The sequence below is a fragment of the Enhydra lutris genome, unplaced genomic scaffold (assembly GCF_002288905.1).
Source record: "Enhydra lutris kenyoni isolate GAN:26980312 unplaced genomic scaffold, ASM228890v2 scaffoldscaffold24, whole genome shotgun sequence".
Lineage (NCBI taxonomy): Eukaryota > Metazoa > Chordata > Mammalia > Carnivora > Mustelidae > Enhydra > Enhydra lutris.
In genome coordinates this window covers 18,999,035-19,025,856 of record NW_019154108.1, presented here as the reverse complement: position 1 = coordinate 19,025,856, position 26,822 = coordinate 18,999,035, and the positions used below count along the sequence as shown (strand labels likewise).

At 42.6% G+C, this 26,822-nt stretch overlaps 1 protein-coding gene across 1 annotated transcript in view; it reads right to left on the bottom strand.

The window, feature by feature from the left end:
* LOC111150738 (laminin subunit gamma 1) overlaps nucleotides 1-25,040 on the bottom strand; it is a 124,061-nt gene extending 99,021 nt beyond the window's left edge. The window contains exon 1 of the mRNA XM_022508312.1: nucleotides 24,374-25,040. Within this exon, the coding sequence (XP_022364020.1) occupies nucleotides 24,374-24,788 (415 nt within the window). The 5' untranslated portion in view covers nucleotides 24,789-25,040. The remainder of the gene's footprint in view (nucleotides 1-24,373) is intronic.
* Nucleotides 25,041-26,822: the final 1,782 nt, after the last annotated feature.

The window sequence follows — 26,822 nt, the reverse complement described above, 5'->3', positions numbered from 1 at the left end:
AAAATCCTATACAGGATGATTGACAGCAACTCTGAAATCTGATGGTAAAGATCGACTAGTAGATAATATTATGTGCACTGGCAGCTCTATCTGCAGCATGTAGGATGCTAAGCGTATCACGCAAGAATACTGAATGTGAAAGAATAATGCCCAGAAGAAACACATGTAGAATGCTATCTACTACAGATCTGACTTACTATTAATGCCTCCCAAACTCTTTCTATTTTATTTTATTTAAGATTATTTATTTATTTATTTGTTTGTTTGTTTGTTTATTTATTTGACAGAGAGAGAGAGAGAGAGATCACACGTAGGCAGGGGGTGGCGGGGGAGAAGGCTCCCTGCTGAGCAAAGAGCCTGATGCAGGGCCCAATCCCAGGACCCTGGGATCATGACCTGAGCCGAAGGCAGAGGCTTTAACCCACTGAGCCACCCAGGCGTCCTCCAAACTCTTTTTATATGCAGGTTAAAAAAGAGATAGAATGGGGCACCTTAGTGGCTCAAGCTGGTTAAGTGTCTGACTCTTGGTTTCAGCTCAGGTCATGATTGCAGAGTCTCGGGGTCAAGCCCCACATTGGGGTCCTCGTTCAGCTGGAGTCTGCTTGAGATTGTCTGCCTCTCCCACTCCCTCCCTCTCTTCCCCCACTTGCTCATGCTCTAAAATAAATAAATAAAATCTTAAAACAAAACAAAACAGGACTCAAGCCTGGCTTAGTTGGAAGAGCCCACTACTCTTGATCTCTGAGTCATGAGTTCAAGCCCCCTGCTGGGGGTAGAGGTTACTAAAATAGATAAATAAATAAACAAACTTAAAAAAAATACATACGTGACACAGAAAAGGTCCAGAATGATTTCCTTTTTTTAATTTTGCTGAGAATGGGACAGTATGATGTTTAAGGAGAAAAGAAAGAAATTCCCTCACCAGGAAACAAAAACAAAAATTGTATATAGTAAATCAAATTCCAAATTAGAGAAAATAGCTACAAACAAAAATCCAGAATATAGTGTTGACATAACCTTTCAGATAAACTTGAAAACTAAGACTACTTTTATCACTGTTAAATATACTTTTAAAAAAGACTTCTGCCACAATTTATTCTAATACTATAATTACAATCAGACCAGTAGTAAGGCCTTTCCATTTCTTTTTTTTTTTTTTTAAGATTTTTTATTTATTTATTTGACAGAGAGAGATCACAAGTAGACAGAGAGGCAGGCAGAGAGAGAGAGAGAGAGGAAAGCAGGCTCCCTGCTGAGCAGAGAGCCCGATGCGGGACTCGATCCCAGGACCCTGAGATCATGACCTGAGCCGAAGGCAGCGGCTTAACCCACTGAGCCACCCAGGCGCCCTGCCTTTCCATTTCTATACGTGTCCTCAATATCGGGAGTCATGTCCACATTATTCCATCATGGAAGGTATGAAGATGACATTCACTGCCAAGACCCATTTAAAGAGCAGTCTTGTACAAAAAAAGAAAGGGGCAAGTTATAAGGAAACATGGAGAACCATCCCCAAACGTAGTTTCTATCATAGGGAGAAAAAAGACTAAAAATATCAGCAAACACTTCTGGAGCATACCTTAGGCACAGAGCACTATGTTAACCCTGGAGACATAAACAAATTTAAGCTATGGTCTCTGCCTAGCATGTCTCCAGTTTCTGAAACATTATATACACCAAAAGTCAATACAAGTTAGCTCTTAGGGAAATAACATTTGGTATTTTGGAAAGATGGCTTGGCTTCCCTTGTACGAAAGACTGGAGGGGAGAGAAAACATGGAAGGAAGACTCAAGTTAGAATACCACATATGTGAGGGCGATGCACTACAGGACCATTCCCAAGCCTACCAGACTCATGCCTGCTCTCGCGACAAATATTTTGTAATGCCTCCCCTTTATCTTCCTAAAATGAAATCCATAAATTACATAATCTACAACTGACATTAACTTCTAAGTGGCATGTGTATGTGTGTGGCCCTAACTATAATATAAAGCAGAAATTAAAAGGAAACATACCTATTTCAATAATGTCCTGGGGATTACTACACTAGAGGGCAATAACAAAGCTGTCAGACACTTGTACCTACTTATTATAACAAATAAGTTTGCATTTTTAAAAATAGGATTGGACGCCATTCTGTACAAGACATACAGGAAAATGAAGGGGCAGAGGCACAGATGGACATCACAATAAAACTTGGTGTCAAAAAAAGTAATGACAGACCAGCTTTACCCATATGTTTTATGATACAGAGGAACGTCACTTTAACAGAGTCGGTATAACATGTCAGGACAAATTACAGACTGTCAAATGGAGAACATGAGAAAGAATCCTACATCTCTGCCAACTTTATCAGCATGTTTCCTTATAAAATATTCACTTAGTCTTAATCTGCTTTCATTGCTCCATTTAAAAAAAAAAATATTGGCAGAGAGGACATGTTGGTTAACTACTCATGTGTAGGAAAAACTGTAAAAGCAAATTTCGAACTACCAACTGATTATTATCAACACTTTTCTTTACATCTGATATTTTAGGGGGAAAAAAAGAGGTTACATAAGAACATACAAATATATAAACAGAATCACTCTGATTGTGAGAGCTAGAAATACAGAGGGATTAAACCTGAATTATATGGGCAACCTAAACACCACAAGAGGCACTTGTGGCTGAGGAATGAGTTTCCTAATTGGTATGTTAACTCATGCTAAGCTCAAAAAATATTTATTTACAAAGTAGTTGTACTTATGGGAAATTATGTATAATAAAATTATTTAAAAGAAAACTGTGTTTATGTATAAAGACAAAGTTATATTCTAGGCTCAGATATTTATAATCAGGTTTTTTAATAGCTCAAATGTCCCGTGAGAAATCCCAAGTTGGGCAGGATTTGGGCAATTCTTCGTTGTATGGGATGGCCTCTTCTCCCTCCCCCTTCAAGCTCCCTCTCTCCTGTCCACCAAATGCCCCTAATGAGACAGTACCATATTCCTTTGAAAACCACTTCTGTGGCATTTACAGGTGAATGACACCTGGGGGCTTATCTATCCCAAGAACTTAAAAGATAAACTCACATTTATCATATTTTATATTGTACAAGACAATCTTTCCATAAAGTCCCACAGATCCACCATTCTTTGTTTCAAGACCTTAAAATTCAGTCAACTTCTCAGATTTATAAACATCTCAGAGTGTGTTAAGACTTTAAAGAGGGGAAAAGAGCTTAAAGTGTATGACCCACATTAACATTATGAAAACCTCGAAGAGTGGCCTAAAATATCTCAGGAGCTTAAGAAATTTATCAAACTCTGAAATAAAAAATGCTTATTTATGAGACCAAAGAAAAACCCAGGTCCCTCTGTAAGTGCTTCCTAGAGTTGCCACTGACACAGTTTGCTGCGTTCTTTAGGGAAACAAATGTAGTAATCAAATCTTCAGTGAATTTTGTAAATATCAATGTTTTTGTTTTTCAAATTACCACTTATTATGCCCAACAGTATGAAAAGCAACTAATCTGATATCTGATTTTACCAAAGAGCAATACCCGTATACATTTAATATTTTAGAGCTATTTTAATACACTAAAACCTATACCCAAAACATATCTAAAAATGGTTTAACTGCAAAAAGCTGAAAATTAAGCTAAAAAAATTTTTATTAATGCATCTCTTTCCAAAAAAAGGAAATGAGGCAGTTTACAGAAATAAATATCATGCAACAGAATAAAAAATAGCCTCTACAATTACAAAAGAATTGTAACCTAAAATAAAAGCAATTCTCATCTATCAAATTAGTAATGCTTTTGTAAAATCATAGTACTTTAAAGGGAATGTTTAACAGGAATTTTGTATATTATTCTAATCAACAAAGAAAAGAAAAAATAAAAGAGTTAAGAATTAGTAAAGAGAAACAAAATTGTCATTATTTACAGATGACGATCATCTACATATAAAAATGAAAGAATCTAAAGGCAAGTCATTAGCATAAGAGACTCAAACAAGTGGTTATACGATTACTACACAAACACTAAATACATATTTATATACCAGCAACAATTAGAAAAAGTAATTTAGAAAAAATTTTAATAGCAACAAAAAATAAAATATACCCAGGAATAAATCTAACAAAACAAGGCAAAGCTCATGGAGAAAGAATTATAAAACACTACTAGAATTGAAAAAGAAGAACTAAATCATACTATGTTCATGGATAGACTCAATGTTATCAAGATGTCAATTCAACCCAAAAGAATGTATAAAGTCAATGCAATTTTAATCAAGATCCAAACAGAGGCCAATGAGGAACTTGACAACCTGGTTCTAAAATTTGCATGAGAAAGCAAAGGTCCAAAGACAGCTAGAATATTTGTAAAAAAGAAAAATAAGCTTAAAAGGGACTAGCCCTAAGAAATACAGACGACACTGAAATGATTTTCAGGTGAATTAAGAACTTAAATGTAAAAGGCAAATTTAATAAAATATAGGAGAGATTTCTTCCATAAGACACATAATTATCAGAGAAAATACTGATCTATTTGACCACATTAAAATTAAGAAATTCTGTCTAAAATATATTACAGAGAAAATAAAAAGACAATACGGACAATATGTAGCTGATAAAGGATTAGTGTCCGGAATATATGAAGAATTCTACAAATTAATAAGAAAAATGGTCAAAAATGTGAAGAGACATTTTCCAGGAGAGGAACTATAAAAGACCAATAAACACATGAAAAGATATTTACCCTTATAAATAAAACCACTATGAGAAACAACTTTCCATCACCAAATAGGTAAAATTTACAAATTCTCACAACATTGAGTGTTGATCAACAGCTTGCTAACCCTGCTAGCAAGCATCTAACTGACCCTAGAAAACCATCTGCATCATCTCATGAAACTGAAGATACTCTTTATGACCCACCAACTCCGTTAAGGAGATTCTTGCACAAAAGCATTGGGAAACATGCGTGAGAAAGCTTGCAGAACATTATTCATAACAACAAAAAGGCCCCATCAGCAGGATAATCAATAAAGTAGCTCTAATATAATCACTTAATAAAATGCCCCCAGGAATGAAAATGAATGAATTACAACTACACTTTGGAAATGCAATGAGAGAAAAAAGCAAGCTGCAGATGAGTACATATAACATACCATTTTTATTGTCTAAGGATGATAAAACTATTTTCTTCTAGAAGCAGGAGGATAAAACACCAAGTCGGGAGTAGTAGATACTCCAGAGATGATTCCAGTTATCACTGGTGAGTACTTGAAAACCACTAGGCCAGGTGACAAAAGGATTTTCTACCTAAAGGAATAGCTCGCAGGTTCACTAATTAAAAGAGAAGGATTACATTGTAATAACCTTCAAAAGACATGAAGAAGGAATTTAAACACCTATTTTACAGGACCTTATATTTGGTGAAACGGAAACTGTTAAAGTCTCAGTCTGAGAAACTCTGCTATTCTATAAAAAGAAAGGTATTTAACTTGGCATTAGGGATCCTGGAAAGGAAGAGGAGGCTTCTTAAAATGAAACAACTTCATGGTTCGTTTCAGCTACTCCTGTTCTTGAAAGAAAGTTCACCAGAACAAATGGACAGGTCTTCTAATTATTACTGCCCACACAGGATACCTTAAGTTTTGAGAGAATAGCTCTGTGGTCTTTCTCCAATGATTAGTAAACACAGCTCTTTCAAACACTCTTCCAAAGCCACGGTCTCCCAAAGAACACTCAAACGCCTATGAGTTCACAAGTCAAGCACCTAGCTCTAAGTTGCTGACCTAATGGTTTAAAATATAGCTCTCCAATGAGCTGATATGAAGAAACAAAACCCACATTAAAAAGATTCCAGAACAAGGTGGTATGTGAAACTGATCACTGACTGGTGTAGTACGCATTGTCGTATCACACTTCTAGAATGCAGACATGAATTTAGAGAGAAGGTAATTCCCTTCCAAAAGAAACTGGAATGATAAAACCCAGAGGACAATGGGATATATTTTAGGCATAGGGTGACAGCAAAGGACTCTAAGTAAATAAAGACAATGAGTTTGACTGAGGATAAGAAAAAGAAAAAGAAAAAAAAAGGACTTCAATTCAAGGATGCCACAATCTTTAGAAAGTAAAAGCCATGCTAGTGAACTCTAAAGGCAAAAGCAGTCCCCACTGAGCAGAGAGCCAGATGCAGGGCTCAACCCAGGACTCTGAGATCATGACTTGAGCCGAAGGCCGACACTTAACCAACTGAGCCACCCAGCTGCCCCAACATGAGCGATTTTCTAACGATTCCTAGAGACACCAATCTCTTACTGATTTAGAACACCTGAACAGAAAGAAAAAAGTTCTGCTAAGTAGGTAGGTAGGAAGAGAGTAAAGGACACAGGCATCATGAAAATCATCTGCTTCTGAGAACAAGAAGAATATCAGAATTAACTTCCAATTCAAAAAGTATCTCAAATTGAATGGCTTTAATGTAGCCAGATTCCTAACCAAACTCCACACAGGCACCAGGGATGAAACTGCATTTTTACATAAAACAATCAAAAACAAAAAATGAACTAATGCCAAGAAGGAAAAGACTTTTGTCTTTAAATTTATAATTTTTTGTTGGAATTCAATCACTACTACTTTTTAAAAATATTTATGTAATGCCACAGTTGTACTTCTAAACATTCTTACCATAATTTAATATAATAACCCATCCACTCAAAACCCATCTTAAAATAAATCTGTTAAAATTCATCCTTTCAATGAAATAAAAGTTCCTATTAAGGGAACTTTATTCACTTATTTCTTTTTAAGATTTTATTTATTTATCTGACACAGAAAGAGGAGGAGAGAGAGAGCGAGCATAAGCAGGGGGAGCAATAGGCAGAGGAAGAAGCAGGCTCCCTGTTGAGCAAGGAGCCCGATGTGGAACTAGATCCCAGGACCCTGGGATCATGACCTGAGCCGAAGGCACTTAATCAACTGAGCCATTCAGGCGCCCTTTATTCACCTTCTTAAATAACAAATTTATCATAGGCCTATTTTGTGCCAAATTTTTACAATCTTTAGTAATCCTATTGTCATTATCTGTAAGAAGTAGAATCCTTTACGTAATCAAATGTGATGCAAGTCCATAATCCCTTATCTCTGTGATTCTACATTCAAAAACCCTAAACAGCAGAGCGTTTTCATAACATCTGACAATAAAACACAAACTGAACTAGTGTGAGGTCATTACAGTCTTCAATCACCCTAAAGTTTGAAAACGTTTCATTGCAGAAATACTAAAGTTTTTGATTGGCGGGGGGGGGGGGGGGTACTGTTTCAGGTGTTAGTTAATACAAACCCACTTTACAAAACGTACTACGATTCCCTAAGTGCCTCGTTCTGAGTTGCTGACCTATATTAGGGGTTTAAAACACAGTTCCTGGGGGCGCCTGGGTGGCTCAGTGGGTTAAAGCCTCTGCCTTCTGCTCAGGTCATGATCCCAGGGTCCTGGGATCAAGCCCCGCATCCGGCTCTCCGCTCAGTGGGGAGCCTGCTTCCCTTCCTCTCTCTCTGCCTCCCTCTCTGCCTACTTGTGATCTCTGTCTGTCAAATAAATAAATAAAATCTTTAAAAAAAAAAAAAAACACAGTTCCTGGGGCACCTGGGTAGCTCAGTGGTTTAAGCATCTGCTTTCTGCTCAGATCATGATCTCAGGGTCCTGGGATTGAGTTCCACATCGGGCTCTCTGCTCGGCGGGGAGCCTGCTTCCTCCTCTCTCTCTCTCTCTCTGCTTGCCTCTTTGCCTACTTGTGATCTCCATCAAATAAATAAATAAAATCTTTAAATAAATAAATAAATAAAACAGTTCCTGACCTAAATAAATAAATAAAACAGTTCCTGACCTCGATGGACACACACTGAAGAAAGACTCCAGAGCAAAATGGAACATCCAAATGACCAGAGTGGTACAAACAACAGGCACTGTTTTATCATTTCTGGAATTCTCATATCTAAAACACATCTGAATTTTAAGACAGCTTTGATTCACCCATCACAGCTGAAGGCAAACACACATGCTCACTATCCCCAAGTAAATCAAGACTTAATGGTCCCACAGAGCCCACCAGGGGCAGCAAATTCAGCACCCCACAGTGAGACCTCGGTGTCAAGAGGGCACCATGGGAAAGAAAACTGGGATGTCTCAGAATAAAAGAACTCTGCAAAGGTGGGGTGTGAAGCCTGCACCCTGGGAAGAGAAGGGGGTGTACCCCGTTTCTTCACAGGTCTTTTCCTGAAGACCTAGAGTACAAGGGTCCACAAAGAGCGTGTCTGCCTGTTTTTCTAGATCCTCCACAGAAGGTGCTTCAGGAAGACCAAAACTTGAGAGAGGAAGGATGCCACTGTGCGCAGCTGGCAACTATGCCACCAGAGCAGACATGGGGGTGTGCCAGACCCATCTGCCAAAATCTGTCCTCCCTCTCTGTGAGACAGCCCCAAGCTGCCCGGCTGTGCTCCATCTTCCAGTCCTCACTGTGTGGATGAGGTAGCCAGGTGACTAAATGCTCTCCAGTGGCAGACGATACAATGATATATGACGCTTTCAGGTCTCAGTCTTAAGAATGATGGGGCCCAGGGCGCCTGGGTGGCTCAGTGGATTAAGCCGCTGCCTTCGGCTCAGGTCAGGATCTCAGGGTCCTGGGATCGAGCCCCACATCGGGCTCTCTGCTCAGCGGGGAGTCTGCTTCCTCCTCTCTCTCTCTGCCTGCCTCTCTGCCTACTTGTGATCTCTCTGTCAAATAAATAAATAAAATCTTTGAAAAAAAAAAAAAAAAGAATGATGGGGCCCTTAGGTAGCTCACTTGGTGAAGCATCTGACTCTTGATTTCAGCTCAGGTCATGATACCAGGGTTCTAAGGTCAAGCCCCGTGCAGGGATCTGCAGTGGGCATGGAGCTTGCTTGGGTTTCTCCCTCTCTCTTTCCCTCTGCCCCTTCCCTCCTGTCTCTAAAATTAAAAAAACAAATAAATAATTAAAAATTTTTTTTTAAAATTAGGCATCCACCCTTCAGCAGCGTCTTCCCATCTGGAACACAGAGGTGCCTATCACCCAACTTCACCCACACCACACACATCCTAAGGGACAACAGCCTAAGGGACAGCCGATCATGAAGATTAAAGGACCCTGGGTCCCGGGATGTCTGTGTGGATCACAGCTACCCTGCTGCCCACCTACCTCAGGACCACCAACTGAGAGAGAAACAAACATCAGTGCTTTTGAATTACTGTATTTTTGGAGCTCTTTGCTACAGTCCTTACCTAACGATGCTGATGAGGAAGCTACACCATGTACGAACCATCCCCTCCCACCAGTCCAGTTTCAAGAACCCTATCTAAAGAGCCAAGTCCCTCTCCTTGGGATAATCTAAACCAAATTGCCATTTCTCAGCCTCATCTGCATTTTGTGGCCACAGCCTCACAGAAATAGGAATTTGTTCATTCGGCAAACTTTTGAGCCACCTACTCCTATATAAGAGGTAGTATGTTCCCCATGAGGGATACCAAAGTCCATGGGAAAAAGAAAGCAGATGAAACCCTCCCTGGGTCAGGTCCTCCATACTGCACGCTGTTGATCCAGAAGGCAAGCACTAGGTCATCTCTGCCCTGTCTCCCGCACTTTGTGGTGCCTTTCACACAATAGGCACTCAATTAATAAGTAGTTAAGTGAATGAATTAAGAAATCAGTAGGGGCGCCTGGGTGGCTCAGTGGGTTAAAGCCTCTGCCTTCTGCTCAGGTCATGATCCCAGGGTCCTGGGATCGAGCCCCACATCGGGCTCTCTGCTCAGCGGGGAGCCTGCCTCTCTGCCTACTTGTGATCTCTGTCAAATAAATAAATAAAATCTTAAAAAAAAAAAAAGAAATCAGTAGTTGAGTCCTCCTCCATGAACTCGGTCAAAGAGGGGAAACAGAGAAAACAGTGCAGTGTCTTTAACATCATGGGCACGCCCAATGTTCACAGACCTTTAGAAATGAACATATCAAACAACTTAATGCCAGCGCTGTGGACGGGCAGGAGGCATTAGAAGCCAGCAGTCTTCCTGGCAAAGCTAAAATCTGCCAAGAGTTCTAAAGAACAATTAGAAGGTAGCCAAATAAACCAAAATGAAAAAAAAGTAAGGCATCAAGAAAAGATGTGGCACCCATGCTGGGTGAATGTGTCTACAACGACGGCGACCAGCGCATTGTTCCTTCCGGGCCTACGAGGAATACAACTAGCACTCCTCAGAATCCACGGCATCCCTTAACTACGCCTCCAACTGAATTCTTTCTCTAGCGTTTGCATCGCCTCACTTGCCTACTGTGAACTGCTGTTCGGATTTAATTTTCATTCTTAATCTAAAAATCAGGACTTCCTAGACTCATTCTGAAACATTCTCTATCATGCAGTCAAGGAATCTCAAGGTTGACAAGAATCAGAAAGGTCACTGGATAAATGTTCTGGGAAGACACCCTGAGCAGCTAGTGTCAGATCTCCTGGGCAGTCGCACGGGATTTTTATCCTTCTCCTATGGCACATCTGGCTTGGCCTCCAAGTGTATTTGTTGACGTACCCATTCCTGCTCCCCGCTAGACTGCATGCTTCCCATGCGGCATCCCCATTCTCCTTTATCTTGTATTCCTCCGGGGCTCAGTAATCAAGGGCTTGGCACAAAACCATCTTTCACCCAACCCCACCAGCTCTGACAGTCCCTGTCAGGTCCCATCTGCTTGTTTGTGGGTGCAGCCCTGTTGATTTTTTAGGTAAAGGTGAGATGATGCACCTTCTTTCCCAGGACCCACAGCCATCCCCACAGGTGGAGCTACCTTCCTGCTTCTAATGCCAGTAACGCCACATTACTTTTTTTTTTTGCCTCCATTTCTATTTTGGATTAGGGCTCAATCCTCTAAGCATTTAAAAAAAAGGGGCGCCTGGGGGTGGCCCAGTGGGTTAAGCCGCTGCCTTCGGCTCGGGTCATGATCACAGGGTCCTGGGATCGAGTCCCACATCGGGCTCTCTGCTCAGCGGGGAGCCTGCTTCCCTTCCTCTCTCTCTCTGCCTGCCTCTCTGCCTACTTGTGATCTCTGTCTGTCAAATAAATAAATAAAAATCTTTAAAAAAAAAATAAATAAATAAAAATAAAAATAAAAAAAAGGAGGGGCGCCTGAGTGGCGCAGTGGGTTAAAACCTCTGCCTTCGGCTCAGGTCATGATCCCAGGGTCCTGGGATCGAGCCCTGAATCAGGCTCTCTGCTCAGCAGGGAGCCTGCTTCCCTTCCTCTCTCTCTGCCTGCCTCTCTGCCTACTTATGTCTCTGTCTGTCAAATGAATAAACAAAATCTTTAAAAAATAAAATAATAAAATAAAAATTTAAAAAAGGAACAGGTTCCAAATAAACCATCCCATTTGTGAGGTGCAGAATGTCCACATCTCAGAAATTGTCAGATGTTTCCTGGCAGATGTTTTAGGCCTGGAATCTTCGATGGCCTTTCCAGTTCCATCTTTTGTTCCTCTGACAAGGTTACTGTGCTTCCTTGAGACTTCCTGTTTGAATAACCACACACTTGGGTGTTCAAACTCCCATGTGTTCATTATTCAGCATAAAAGGGACCTGAGGAAGTAACCAGGCAGTTGAACACAAAATGATGTATGAACAAAAACAGCTGTGTGTTAGCAGGATGGACAAAAAGACAGCAGGGATCTAGGCACTGCTGTGAATTTCAAAAACAAGGTCTATTTAGTCAGGCATGGTTAAAAGTCTGCTGATTCAGAGCATTAGTGACCCGTATCATAATTTAAAATCACTAGAGTTGTGAATAAGTCTGTTTTCAGTTACTACTTCCAGAGTGCCCCCCACCGCCGCCGCTGCCACCACCCTTCCCAACAATCTCTCTCTCATGGGAACGAAGCTGCCTCTCCTTTCTCTCACAGAAATGGCAATATCAACTCAAAATATTTCAGGCAAAAAAATAAATACCCATTTTATTTCCCAAACTAAAAAGCAGATCCTCCCCCCCCCTTCTCCAGGGACCTTCCTATAAAAACACAGGAAAGCACAGATACAGGTACACATAGGAAAAACAAACAGCACCACAGAAAACAAGCCTACGTTCTCCAAACATCTGGAAAGTATGTTAATTTCCAGAATCCGTCCATCTTTTGGTACCCTGAACTCACCATCTGTATTTTGGGCCAGGATATAAGAGCTTTAAAGTGGACATAAGTTTAAGACCCAAACTTTGTTAGAATGGCCATAAAACTAAATGACCCCCAGATCCACCAGGAGCTGATGCTCACTTATTTCTTGGCATGTAGCAAGAATGCTGAAAACAGCAGTAAACAAACCAGCTTGAGCCTCTAAAGCAATCCTGATAAAGTAAACAGATTTTATTACAGCTGTATTGCAAATGTTCCCAGAAACTTTCATAATCTAGCAGAGTTCTACAAATTTGGTCTTCAGCAGAAGTTCTATCCCATGAACGTATCTAAAATATTCACTCTAAATTCAAAACTCTGTATAGAACCACTCTAAAATTTACTCCTAGACACTCAACCCCAAAGAACATGACCATTTTCCCATAAAAGACAATCATGACCAAAGCAATTGAAGTACACAATTGTTCTTTTGGTTTCCAACTGCCCTCTCCCCTCACTCCACCCAGCCACCCCCCTCCTTCCAAAGATACTCATCTCTACCAGATCATGATCTGGCATTAAAATAGCAATAATCTAAAAATTCAGTGACACCGAAACACCAGAGGTCAGCAGTTCTATCAGAATAAGGTCTGTGACAAGCAGTAGCCACTGGGGGAGGAGTCACAGCCGGAAGTGCAGACAAACTGCTACAGCAGGCAACGACATCCCACATGAAATTGCACATCTAGATCCAATCATGTTACACTGCCAAGTTACTCTCCTTTATTCTTCAGTAGTTTTTGACAATAAAATGATCTCTGATCTTGAGAACATCTGCGCAGACTAGTCTTCCTTCTAATCAGGATTTGCACTGCCAGAGTGGGAAAGTACCACTTTCCAGTCCCGCCAAAGAACAGAAAGCCCTTACAGTAAGAGCTATTCAACCCATCATCATCTAGATATCACTACCCCTTCTTCAAAAACGGTAAAGCTCGTCTCTTGGAAATAGAATCGTTTCACTGTCCTTGAAGAAAACTGATGGAAAAGCTTTAAGGAAAATACTTAGGCTTCTGTGTTTTACCAAATGGCAAAAAAAGAGGGGGTGCATTTTAAGCCCAACATTCAGCCCTCAAAGGTAGCAACAGGTACCATCCCCGCAACTGCCCATAAGAAAGGAGCATGCACATTTAATACCAGTTAGTCACTAGGGTGTGATCATGTAACCACATGTATTACAGAAAACACAATGTGTGCTGAGCAGGTCCATAAAAGAAGTAGAAAAGGTAAGACTACGATTCAGTAATACTTAAAGTGCAACCAGTCAACTCACACCTGTAAAGAAAAACCAATCCTAGAATCTCCAGTTCAAGAAGTGGAGACCGTATGTAGCGAGGGAGCAGCACAACATACAAAATCTAAGTGGGAACTATGACCTCGCTTTCAGCGATCAAGCAAAAAATAAATAAATAAATAAAAAGTAGGTATTTAAGAATCACCTGACTGACCTTAGCTCAGCATGGTCTGGGGAAACTAAGAAGATATAAACTGAATAAAGGATAGACACACAGAGAAGATATATGAATTCAATAAACAGTTACAGATTTACAAATTACCACATACAGAAATCAAGGGGAAGGGAGTCACTTCTGGGCCTGAAAGAGTTCTCCTAGGACCACAGTAGTCATGTATCAATCAATCCATGAAAGGTTTGATAGATTATTTAGCTGGCAAACTTGAACAACAAAAAAGCCACCATGTAGGGCGCCTGGGTGGCTCAGTCAGTTAAGTGTCTGCCTTCAGCTCAGGCCCTGATCTCAGAGTCCTGGGATCAAGCCCCACATCGGGCTCCCTGCTCAGCAAGGAGTCTGCTTCTCCCTCTGCCCTTCCCCCCAGCTCGTGCTCTCTCTTGCAAATAAAATCTTTTAAAAAAGAAGAAGAAGTACAATAAGAAGAAGAAGAAGCAGAAGCAGCAGCAGCAGCAGCAGCAGCCACCATGTAAGAGTTAGAATTCACTTGGAGCAGAATGGAAATGAAATCAAACTTGGAGATGGACCTGGCAGCTTTATCTTTAAGGATGTCAGATAAAGTAAGCAACTGAACTAAATTCAGCAGTTCTCAACAACCAGAAGAGAGTCATGGATAAGGTAGAAAGGAGATAAGGTGGCACTCCCCTGACCACCCTTCAGGAAATGGGGTATATGGTACACTTTTCCTATCAGCAGACACTGACAAAAGCCAGGATCTCATTCTGAAATTCAATAAATTCCTCAGAAATTCCTAGAAGCATGAACAGCTAATTATAAAACTAGTGTAAGTACCCCAAACCTGAAATTCTTCCATTGCCAACAATCCTCTGTTCCTCACAAACAAGTGCAAAGCCCTGTAAAAGCAGCAACCCAAATCCAAAGCCCCTCGAGCAGAGGTCTCTCAGAGAAACCCTTAGTTCAGTCCATTTCCATGTCACCCCTCAATTAAAGGTCTTTTTATAGTTCTCTATCACTCAAGGGGTCTTTTCTAAAATGGTAGACTGGGAAGAGCATAACCAACCCACAACAAGTCTAGATTCCAACCTAAACTCAGCATGTGACTTCTCTGAGAGCAGAGTCGTCTTACATGATTATTCCAGAGGGGGGCAATAATAGTTCTCGACTGTTTTTGAGGATTCAAGAAGGTACAAGGAGCACTCTCCATGAAAGGGGATTTACTTTCCTTCCCCCTAATTTTCAGGATCCTCGTCTTCTCGGAACCCATGATGCATGCCTCCACGACTCTATGGAAAACAAACAATGCCTTCACCATTATCTAGTTACTCTTAGATCTTTAGTTAAACAACTCACCCTTCCCACAAAGTCCTCCATTCCCATCCACTTTCTCTTCAGGACCTAAGAGGCTCTTCCTGGCTAACTTCAATCTACACTCTTCAAAATGTCACATGTATTCCCTCTGCACTTAGAAGAGTTTCAACTGAATTATTTTTATTGTGCCTATAAGCTCCCATTGATTACCTCTGCATGATTATGTCTGTCTCATCTCTTCAAACACATTACAAATTATCTGAAGATAATGTTTCAATCTCTGTTGTTACCCACACATCGCCTATTACAACAGCCATAAATGAAGAATTTTCCCACCAGGGTCACCTTATTTACAGACCTTTGTCCACTAACTAATTAGATTTACAATCCAATAAGCTCATCTCATTTTAGCCCGTAGCTCTTTTCATTTGGAAATACTTCACAAAATGTCATAAACTTCTCTAAGAAAGCCACACAATTCAAGCTTCACCTACTATTCTAGAAGGCTCAATGAGAGGAAGCCACGAGTCAGAACACGTCAAAGGAAAGAAGACGGGGTCTTCACATTGCAAGTAATTTATGGAACGTTGAGATTTCACCACAGAAATTAAATAATAAGTTATGTAAAAACCAGATATTGTAGCCAAAGCACAAGCCTTGTAGACATTCTTCGGGGGTTCTCGAAACCTGCAACAAAACGCGCAAACTTAGGGTTTGACCACTTCAAACCACAAAAGCACCAACCGAAACCACTACTAGAGTAGAGGTAGGGGACGGTGGTCTTCCTGGACCGTTTGCCACACTCCACTTCCGGAGACCTTCCATGCAGCTCACCTGAATGCTGTTCTGAAAGCATTCGGCAGGTCCTTCAATTAAAACCCTTTGTCCACTCGACCAAGAGACATTTGTTAACACCTATCAATGCCAGTGACTGCTGGTAGGGAACACGGTGAGAGAAACAGATCTTATATGACTGAGCCTCCGATTCTGTGCTCTACCATTTGAAGCCAAAATCATACCAGAAACAAACAAAACTACTCGTGTATTATTTTGGATAACTGACTGAAAAGTTTATTTTTTTTTTAATTCGAGGAATAATTAACACACAATGAAGTACACAAATACCAAATGTACAGCTCTGAACTTGTACATACCTGTATGCCTCTGTAACCTACCCCCAAATCAAGACACAGAACCTAAAGCCAGAACTAGAAAGGAGCTAAAGGACTGGTCATTAACGGTTCTCTCTGAAAACACTTACAGGCACCTGGGTAGTCACTGTTATGGAGAGTCATTTTGGTTAGCAGAAACCTTCACGTACTTTGTGATTTATCATCACAAAACAAAATGCACTGAGTCCGTACCTCTATACAAGACCATTTCTATTTTTTATTTTAAGAATTTTTTTAAAAATGTGAAGGAGGCTGATTCTGGATTAATATTTCCAAGAACTTTCAGAACAAAAAGACAGGGGTGCCTGGGTGGCTCAGTGGGTTAAGCCTCTGCCTTGGGCTCAGGTCATGATCTCGGGGTCCTGGGATGGAGCCCCAAATCGGGCTCTCTGCTCAGCAGGGAGCCTGCTTCCCCCTCTCTCTCTGACTGCCTCTCTGCCTACTTGTGATCTCAGTCTTTCTCTCTCTCTCTCTCTGCCAAATAAATAAATAAAATACTTACAAAAAAAAAGATAAAATAACAAAAATCCAAAGACGATATAACAAAAATTCCTCGTTGCCTTCAATAGAACAGGAAGCAGCCACACAGTTGGAAACAAAGAGTAAAAGAAGGGAGCCCAGGAACTATAACTCCTAAAGTTTTAAAGAAATCATGTAAATCCCCTAATTCATCTCCGAGCCTTGCCACAGGGTTCTCCTCCCACAAGAGATCTGAGAGCCCCATTGTCTGAGAAAGAGATAAGTCTGCTTTATTTTATTTCATGAATATGTAGCTTCATAGGGCACCAGGCTGACTGGGCCCAGTTATTTTAGGATGGCCTCCTGGAAGAGCCCATGGAAAGAAAAGCAGATGTACTTAATCAGTGTCCCCACAGTCTGGCACAATTCTCTAAAACCTCAGAGACATTTCTATAAATGCATTTTCTGGTAACCCCTTTTAGCAAGCTATCAATTTTAGGCCCTAATGAGCAAATATCTAATTTTATCATTTTATAAGAAAGGAGATGCTTGCAAATCCTAGCAAGGCCCTCTTACAAATCTAAAAGCAAGCAACTTGGGCCAGATAATAGAACCACCACACACAAAGGAACTTTAGCTTTTGGAACTGACAATTTAAGATAAGGGTCAGATTGATTCCTTATTTTTAAAAAATCTTCTCAGGAATTTTGGGCAGTAAAAATAAATAAACAGCTCTGCTCTGAGCTTTGACACTTTCCCCTGAAACTCAAACAGAACAGTGGTAGAGCTGTCAATTAGGTGCAGCTGGAGACAAGGGGTAAGTAAGGAAGCATCTGCTGGTTCCACGCCTGTTAACTCCAGACGAGTAAGCGATGACTGTCCATCCAGCTAACGACTATAATGTGGACCCTCGCGAGCCCGCAGGGAAGGATCCCTCACTAGGTCTGTCTTCTAACTGTACCCCAATGAGTCAAACAAACTAAAAATGATGCCACACACAATAACCATATAAAATATGTCGCTCTAACTTCTCCCCACAACTGCCCTTTAAGAGATCCTTGAAGCGGGTATTTCAATAATAGATGTGAGCACAGGTTTTAAAGTAAAAGATTTAGGTCCATTTCTAAAGAAAACACACACGATATTAACATTAAGTTTTCAAAAATACATTGTCACTACGAAATTCAAATCTGAGAAGATAGCTTCCTCACATAATTTATCTATATGACTTCAAATCACATAAAAGTCTATTTTTTTACCCAAAAAAGGACATTCACAGATCTTTCAATTCCATGTCAGTTCCACATAACTCAGTTCTTTTTTTTAAAGCTCTAGAAACCAAAGAACTATGCACCACATTTCATATTAGCTATTACAGGGGCATATGTGTCAAGAAAATAGAGAGAAGACACTGATAAAAATAAACACAAACTCCAAAGAATTGCGGAGAAGAATTTAAAGTAACAAGCAGGGGCACCTGGGTGGCTCAGTGGGTTAAGCTTCTGCCTTCGGCTCGGGTCGTGGTCTCAGTGTCCTGGGATCAAACTCCACATCAGGCTCTCTGCTCAGCAGGGAGCCTGCTTCCCCCCCTCTCTCTGCCTGCCTCTCTGCCTACTTGTGATCCCTTGTCTGTCAAATAAATAAATAAAATCTTTAAAAAAAAAAAAAGTAACAAGCAGTGTTTGGGGAGTTCTTATAATTCAGGCATTCGTGTATTCACTCACTCTACATATATTCATGGAACACTATGCCAGGCATAGTGCTAAGCACTGGAAATATAAAGACTCTAGCCTCCATCGAAATAAGTGAATGTTCTCTATGCTCACGCCTTTCACTTACAACTTATAAGACTGAATGCATTGGTGTAGGGCGGAAGTCACACTAGAGATATAGGTTTCCACACCAAGGCCACAAGTTCCATGAGGTCAGAGCAATGTCCAGTGAATCACTATGCATCCAGGAATCAGTATGGTGCTGAGGAATGGCAACCAATTAACTAATGTTGGTTACACTGAACTGAATTAAAAGACTAAGTCCCTGACCCTGGCTTCAAAGACTTCATGGTCAAGTGGTAACAGACAAATCAAGAAACATATAATAGCACTGATACGTGCTGTGGTAGATGCCTACAGGGTGGTGAGTGGGACACCTAATCCACACCTGGGAAAAGGATGGAAAGGATAGAAGACAGAGAAACTGGGGGGAAATTTCCTGAAGGGGGTGACACCTGGAAGAAGAGTTCCAAACTAAAGAAGCAGCCCTTTGAGCGTGTAAGATGACAAGTGATCATTCTAGAGGTTAAAACAACAGTCCAGATCTTAAAGAACCTTGTACACCATGCCAAGGAGTCTGGACTTTATCCTAAGGGTTTGAGGAACCACTGAAGAATTTTAGCTGGGAAATATCATCAGATTTGCATTTTAGAACCATCCCTCAGTCCAAAGTGTGGCTGCCTGTACAGAAAGGGCAAAAATGGTGGCAGAAAGGCCACCAGGTAGTTAGAAAGTTGTTGCAGTAATTCAAGTGAAATTCAATGGAAAGCTACAATAAGGTATAGTTAAAGGGGAGGATTCAAGAGACACAGTGGCTAGATACAGGAGGTAAGAGTGGCATCTTGGACAGATTGTAGTAAGGATGGGTGGGAAAGGAAGGGGTGAAGTTACAGTTGTCCAGAACTGACCTGCCTCCAGCAGTGGATCCTATCTGCTCTCCAGAGTAATCTTACTGATGAGAGCCTATCAAGCCTCTTTATCTTTTATGAGCGGCATGGCAAAAAACTGGTCTAGAGCCTCAGGATTAAAACTGGAGAGCATTCATTGAGATAGGACTTTGAGTTCGGGAAGACAGTGAAGAATGAATATAGTTTTGGATATGGCCTCTGGACACCTCAAACTGACCATGTCCAACAAGTCCTTAGGACCGGAGTAAGAGCTGACCTAGAGATACAAGTTTAGAATTTATTAATTTGTAAACAGTAAATAATGCCTTAAGACTAAGAGGAATTTACTCAAGGAGAGTGAGTCACATGAAAAAGAAAGGAATCCAAAAATACAAGTGAAAAATAACACGAGGGAAAGGAGGAAAATTGAGGGAGTCTGGTATCTCTGAATCAGTGTGTACATGAACTTGTATTTTAAAGCTGGTTTGGAATAAACTAGTCATTCCTTTGAGAGATCTGTTAACAAAGCTAAGAGCTGCTAGGGCTTAAGGCAACAGACGAAGGAGTCAAAACCCTCCCTCCACTGGGACTTCTTGCAAACCACCACCTCAGGATCTTCATCTTTGCCTTCACTGAGTTGTGGAAGCCTGATCAGTGATAAACTGAAAGTTTCATAAAGTGTAAAATATTATAAAAGCACTCCTGATTTATTGTCATTACAACAGTGTGAAAATTCCATCCAGGAGCGTAAATTTCTGAAGACGCGACCTTCTACCTTCTACCTTTCTATCAGGTATTGTGCTATGTATTTAGTAGGTATTTGAAAAATGTTTACCGAATATTTGGCAGTAACATGAGAATGTACGCATGGGGGGAAGGAGCACAGAGCAAAAGGCATATCCAACTTCCTAAAAGGATTTAGAACTGAAATCATCAAACTAACCCTCCCACAACTGTGGCCAATGACAAAAAAATGGGGGGGGGGGATACTCATAGTCCCAACTTCTCTCCCAATGTGTAAATTGTTCCTCTGAATGCTTTAGAAACATGGAGAAGATATTTACAGAAAAAGCTGTGAACTGTAGAAAAGGAAAACAGCCAACAGCAACTTTATAGAACTGTGTTCAACTATCGCTGGCCATTAAGGAAGAGCTCCCTAACTTCTCAAGTTGGAACCTGCAACATGTAAATCAGGCCTTTGTGAGATGAACTAAAATAGTGTCCCCTCAGGGTGTGCAAATACCACAGTGAAGTCACCAGAATGAACCATTCCCTGACACAGTCGGAACCTACCTTGCAGAGACTGTCCTGTGGAAAAAAGATTGCTGTTTGTTTCATTTTACATATACACTGAAAGGAAGAAGCAGAATAAAATGCAATATCCTCGTGTATCAATTATCTTGATTTAGACACACAAAAAGGATAGATGTGGCTAAAAAGAAACATTTAATCACTGTTTGCTCCTAAAGCATATAGAGAAGCATTGGAAACAAATCTGGTCTTGGCGTAAATTTTAGGAGTTCCATAAACTTTGATTGAGTTGGTTTATAAGCACTTTCTTCCTTAATCTAATTGTTTTCAGAAAGGGGGAGCGCTACCTTCCTCTAAGATCCAGACCAAGCCTGCCAAGTTTCCATCCGCAATAACTATCAAGTTAATTAAAAAGGCTGTTTCATAAAATGCAAATCCTCAGCTACAATCTTACTCTCAACTATCCTGCTGATACTAATAAAAGTTATTATGACTTATTCTTTAACACAAAAGCCAAACTTTTAAACAGCCGTTGAATAATCCATACAGAAGTTAGGAAAGAAGATCCAGAAGTTGAGTGCAAAATAAGACTTTTTTTTAGAACAGGGTGCCTGGCTGAGATTTCTCTCCCCAACAGGCAGAAAATGCAATTCCTGTTCCCATAGCAACCTGAACTGATTCTATCTGAGGATACATTGCACCCTGGATTACTGTATATGGTGCTTAAGACATGGCTGCTCTCAGAATCAACGCTGACTTTCCTGGCTTCTGTGCAAGCGATGATAATGGTATAATGCTCTAATTTGTCCTTGCCATCAGTTAAAATCTGCCTTACCAACCATGCCCCCCAAAAGGGAGCAGTTAAAACGGTAACATAATTTTACATATACATGTGTGTGCGTGAAAAGTTTCTGGAAGGCTGCATGAGAAATTGTGAATGGTGCTCTCTTCCAACCTAGCAACTGAAGAGGAAGAGATTCCCCTAGTCATTATACCCAACTGTTTTAATTCGCCATGTCGTGTTTTATTTCTACAGTAAAAAAAAAAAAAAATGACCTACAGTTAATGCCAAAACATGTATGTTTCTTGTAACGACCTAAGTGCATTGCTTATTTTAAAGTTTACTGCATTTAAAGTTCAACATCAAAAGGGAGGGGAGAAAAGTGTTGGCTAGCCCGGCTTCTTTCACACTGCTCACTTTCACAGGCTCTAAGGGCACAATATGCATCACTTGCTTAAGGGTATGTGAAATTTGAACTGGATGGGAGATTTAATAGATGCACAAACAGTCATGGTACTCGAATTCATGGGAAACAGCAAGCTAGAGCCCATAGAGTAACTGAAGTTAAGCACTGAATACGCTGATATCAAAACACACAATGATACATAAAGCCCTGCCTATACTTTATAGATCATAACCTGCATGTATACATACATCCCTGTCATTAAAAAAGAAGCAGGGGAAACGTTGGGGGCAGGGCGGGGCGGGGGGAGGAGATACTGCGAGAGGGAGAGAGAGATTGAGACATCGCCCCCACAACACACAAGTCTCCCTCCCCTTTTCCACCTTCTCCACCACATACAACTTCCTCTGGGACATCATTTCGGATCCAAGAAAAAGTACAATAAGTTCTAGTCAGGTTTTTCGAAATTGTCTGTCTTAAAAGTCTCAAGTAAATGTTCTCACAGTTAATCACAATACTCATATGGAAACGATTTTAAATAACTTTTTTTAAACCCATAGTTTTATGAACTTCATTTACCACGAATATTACCAAAAACTGAAGAAGACTTTTTCAACAAAAACAAGTCCAAGCATATAACATTTTTTAGAGCACAAAGTCGTGTAAGAGTCCTGACTAGATGGCCTCTTGAGATTTCTTTCAACCTTTAATCACCATGATCCATAATTAATATATCTGCTCCCCACCAGTAACAACCTAACTTGACTGTTACTGTCTTATCTACCACATTACCTTTACCTTTGTAACACAGAAATAATCTGAGTGATCTACCTACTTCTGCAATCACATAAAGTAACCTTTTGCTACACAGTGCCCACAGCAGAAAACTCAGAATGCTGAGATTGACAGCGTGACCTTTACCTCAGTCACAGATTCTTATTCAGAAATTTTCAGTTGAATCCCAGGCACTTTGAGGCAGTGAGCAAATGCTTCCACTTTGAAATTTTTAGTATTTGAAAACAGACAAAACTTTGTGGGCATTCCAAATTCAACACAGAAACTTTAATAAATTTCCACAAAAATAACTGGATATAAATTTAAAAAATAATTTTGACCAAGTTTAAAAATATAACACCTAAGAGTATTTAAAGAGTGTCTAAAGAGTTAAAGAGTATTCCCATGAAGACTTAGAAGACCCCAGGTCTCTTGCTGTGTCTTAGAAAGGCACCTGTTCCAACACACTGCTGGTTCTATGCATTTCCAATACCCTTAAAACACTGAAGTACAGTTCACTTCTTCCATCTCTGAAAAACAGGTGCCTCAGAGTTTCACTGTCTGAACTTATTTTCCAAAAGTTCACTTTTCTAATAACTTGTCTAGAAATAAATGGTATTCCAAAGGTGCTAAACACTGCTTTTCTACAACTTACTCCACACACAGTAATTTAACTACTTTTCAAAGTACTTTGGGCAAGTTATAGTCCTTCTCTGGAATCCTGATACTTACATAAAGTTTAATGTACCAGAGAGCAGTGGAAAGAAAAAATGCAAAACCATGACCAAAAGAACTATTTGTCTATAAAGCATTCCTCTCAAAGACCCTCAAATAATATTTGTCTTACAGAATGATCTGGCTTTGAAGAACGGCTTGGGCCCTATGTTCTCTCTGGAAGTTCATTACTGTCAGCTACCAGGGAAATCAATTCTTTCAATGCAATGGGGACTGCAGTTCTACAAATCAGATGCCAGTTTATCATGCATATTTTAACTCTGTTAAACACAATAATGAATTATTCTGCTTGTTTATATATTTCAATGATGAAAAAAAACCTGCTTAGTCTAAACATGATTTTTGATACCTTAGGATAAACATGTCCATCCTCATCCACCACCCAGCAACAAAGTTCTCTATACATCCTTTTCCTGATTTCTAAAAGGTCATTCATACATGTTTCTACACTGGCTTTGAATCAAAGGAAAAGGAAAGACAGGAGAGCCTTTTCACTCAGGACCAAAGTGCAGCCAGAAATTAAAGTGGATGCACACTTTCTTTTGTTTTCTCTGTTCCAGGAGTAGCGGTGAAATAACTTTGTGGCCCTTCATTAACGCTGAACAACTCAAAAGAACAATAACTTTAAAAGTGAATCTCTGTTTTAATTACACATAGGCCACACCGGTAGTAAAAGCATTGGCTTCCCTCAAAGTCCCTTCACTAGAGACCCTCTGCTCTCTGGCTTATTCAATAGAGCAAACAGCAATCACGCTCAATCCTGGAGAGAGGGGGGCATTTAAACAAGATCAAAGTGCTGAAGGTAGATCATTCTATCTCTGATCCAAGAACGCTCCGTGGTGGCCCTGCGAGGAGGGAGAAAAGCGAGAACAGGGGTTTCTGATTAACACTTCCCCCAAAAAGGGACAAAAAACAGCCGAAAGGGCGAATCATCAAGGGAGTGAAAATCTGGTTAAGTTAGAAAGAACGGAAAAGCAAACAGATGCTAGTGCGAGGTATCCTCGCCCTCGCGGAATGTGAAGTGCCAGATCTAGTTTAGAAGTCGGAGAAGGGAGGATCTGTGTGGCCCCTGCAGGGGAGCAGAGAGCCAGCACACGGCTGTTCGGGCCCCGCAGGCTGGGCCAGGACGTGAAGGCGGCCAGGGAGCTGGGCAGCCGGCGAGCAGTAGCAGGAACAGGGCTGTCACCGCTTACCCAGGTGCAGCGTGAGGTTGATGGAGTTGGGGTACTGCACCCCGGCCAGCATGGTCTGGCTCTGCCACCAGGTGGTGTCGGCCTGGTTGTTGTAGTCGGTCAAGAAGGCTGCCCCGTGCTGCAGGTGGGACTGCCCGGCGTCGCACAGGTGACAGGACTTGGTGACCCCGGTCACCCCGGTCTGCACACAGTACTCCTCGGGCGGAGTCCCGCACGTGTTGGTGGCCACCACGGTCACGTTGAAGGCAGCGTTGACGAACTCGGGCATGCAGCGCTGCGATCGCCCGCCCTCGTCCGTGCACTCGTCCATGGCTGCCCGGGCGCAGCCGGCCGCAGCGGCCGCCAGCACCGCCAACACCGGCCAGAGCCGCCCCCAGGGCCGCAGCGCTGGCGCGGCCCGCTCGCTGCCCTTCATCCCGCCGCCCGCGCGCTGGGCCACGCCGAAGGCAAGGGCGCGGGCGCGTTCCTCCCGCCCGGCGGTGTCCCGGGGAGGCCGCTCCGCGGGCTGAGCCTCGGGGCCCAGGGGCCGGACTCTCGGGGTGGGTGGTGGCGGCGGCTCGGACTGGAGAGACGGGCCAGTGGGCGCCGCTGGCGAGGACCGCACGGCTCGCGGACCACTGCCCGGCTCGCCGCCTCCGCGCCTCCCTCACCCACCCGGGACACAGCCCGCACTCGGCGCCGACCCCCGACTTCCGAGCGCGGGCCCGAGAGCGCGCCCCCGGGGAGGAAGGAGCAGGGGGTGGGGTCGGCAGGGTGGGGTGGGGTCTGGCGGAGGAGAAAGCCCAACCCCGGCCTCCTCTCAACAGCTCCCGCGGGCCCCGTAGCTGGTCCCCCGCCCTCCTCGTGCCTCGGACTGCGCGTCCGCCCAGGCAACTCGCGGCGGCGGCGGGGGCGGCGGCATCTCGCGCTCCGGCCCGCGGCGCGGGATCGGCGGGGGAGGGGCCTTGGAGGGGCGCGAGGGGTGGGCGGGGAGCGAGGGAAGGGGAGGAGGGAAGGGGAGGGAGAGCGAGGAATGGGAGGGGGAAGGGGAGGCGGAGAGAGAGCGGGGGAGGGGGGAGGAGGGGAAAGGAGGGGCGGCGGGGCGGTGCATGCCGGGACGGAAGGGGAGGTCGAGGAGAGCCATCGCCCTGCGGGAGTTGGACGTCAGGGTCGGCTGACTCTGCGTCCCCGGAGAGCCCGGTTGGGGGAAGGGGTAATGGAGGGAGCCTTAAAGGGGGGACGCCGGGTCGGTGAGGTAACTTGGAATCCGCCTTTGGGCCCCGCGCCAACTCGGGCCGCGGCGGCGCAGATCTCCGCCGCACCAGGTGTCGGTCGTGGCGTCCAGCCGGCCGCGCCCCGGGACCGGGACTCGAGGGACCGGACGGTGGGAGCTGCCCGCCGGCCGCCGCGGGAATGCCCCCTGCTGCGCGGGGCGGGGCTCCAGCCTTTTCCAAGGAGAGGTCCCGGGGTGTCCAGGGGACCCACAAGATCCCTGGAGAATTAAGGGCCTTGGTCTTAGCATCAAAATGAATTTTCTGAAGCCATTTCCTGCCTCTAAATTAAAAGTGTAGCCGTTGTTTCACAGGGGCCGAGAAGGAAGTGAAAGGGCTGGGAATGGAATGACATTTTTCCCTTGGGTAGGCAGACCCACTGCGAAATTCTTCCACTGTGTTGTTTATGTTCCCCATCTTGCCTTTAAAAGACTCGAAATTATCTGGATTTGACATCCTCCTTTTCGGGCCTGCTGAGTCACGGAATATTCTCCGTGCCAGGATGACTCAGTTCAGAGAACCTGAGCCAGAAGATCATGAGTTTTAGTCCCAGATCAGAACCTGGGCACTTACCCAGTGCTGATAGGACAGGCAGGGACCGGGAAAGGAGGGTGCTGTACAAGTGGACCACCCAGGGTCGGTGGTCTTGACACATTCGGAATCCCCAGGCAAAGTGCTTGCAACCGCTGGATACTCAGGAGACAGATACTTTTTTAACTTTTCCAGATCTTAATAGTAAAGTGAGAATGATAAATGTATTCCCCCGCCCTGCGGGAGAAAACCCCACCCCGCAAAAAGAAACAAACCCTATACCTGGTTTTGGATTCAGTAGTTCCGTTAAGATAGTGGGGATCTGAAATAATGAAGTAAATGTTGGCTCGCTGTGGCTGGGGTCAGTGTTAACTCCAGAAGGACTTCAAGGCTAATGGTCTGGTTGTCAGGGGTGGGGTCTTGCCAGGATGGTGAGTTTGCTTAGCAGGCACGTGGATCACTTGTGTCATTCGTTTATTTGATGAAATGGGTGAAGTTGATGCATGACTAAACGTCTCTCAACTCATCCTTTGGCACCTCCACGTTGGAAGAAGAAAGTTGTGGGACTTTATATTAATTCTTTCGTATTTGAGTTGAAGCAAAATAAATACATTCATTTATACCTAGAGAGGATGATATTTTCTCTCGGTCTTTCATTGTACTTGAGA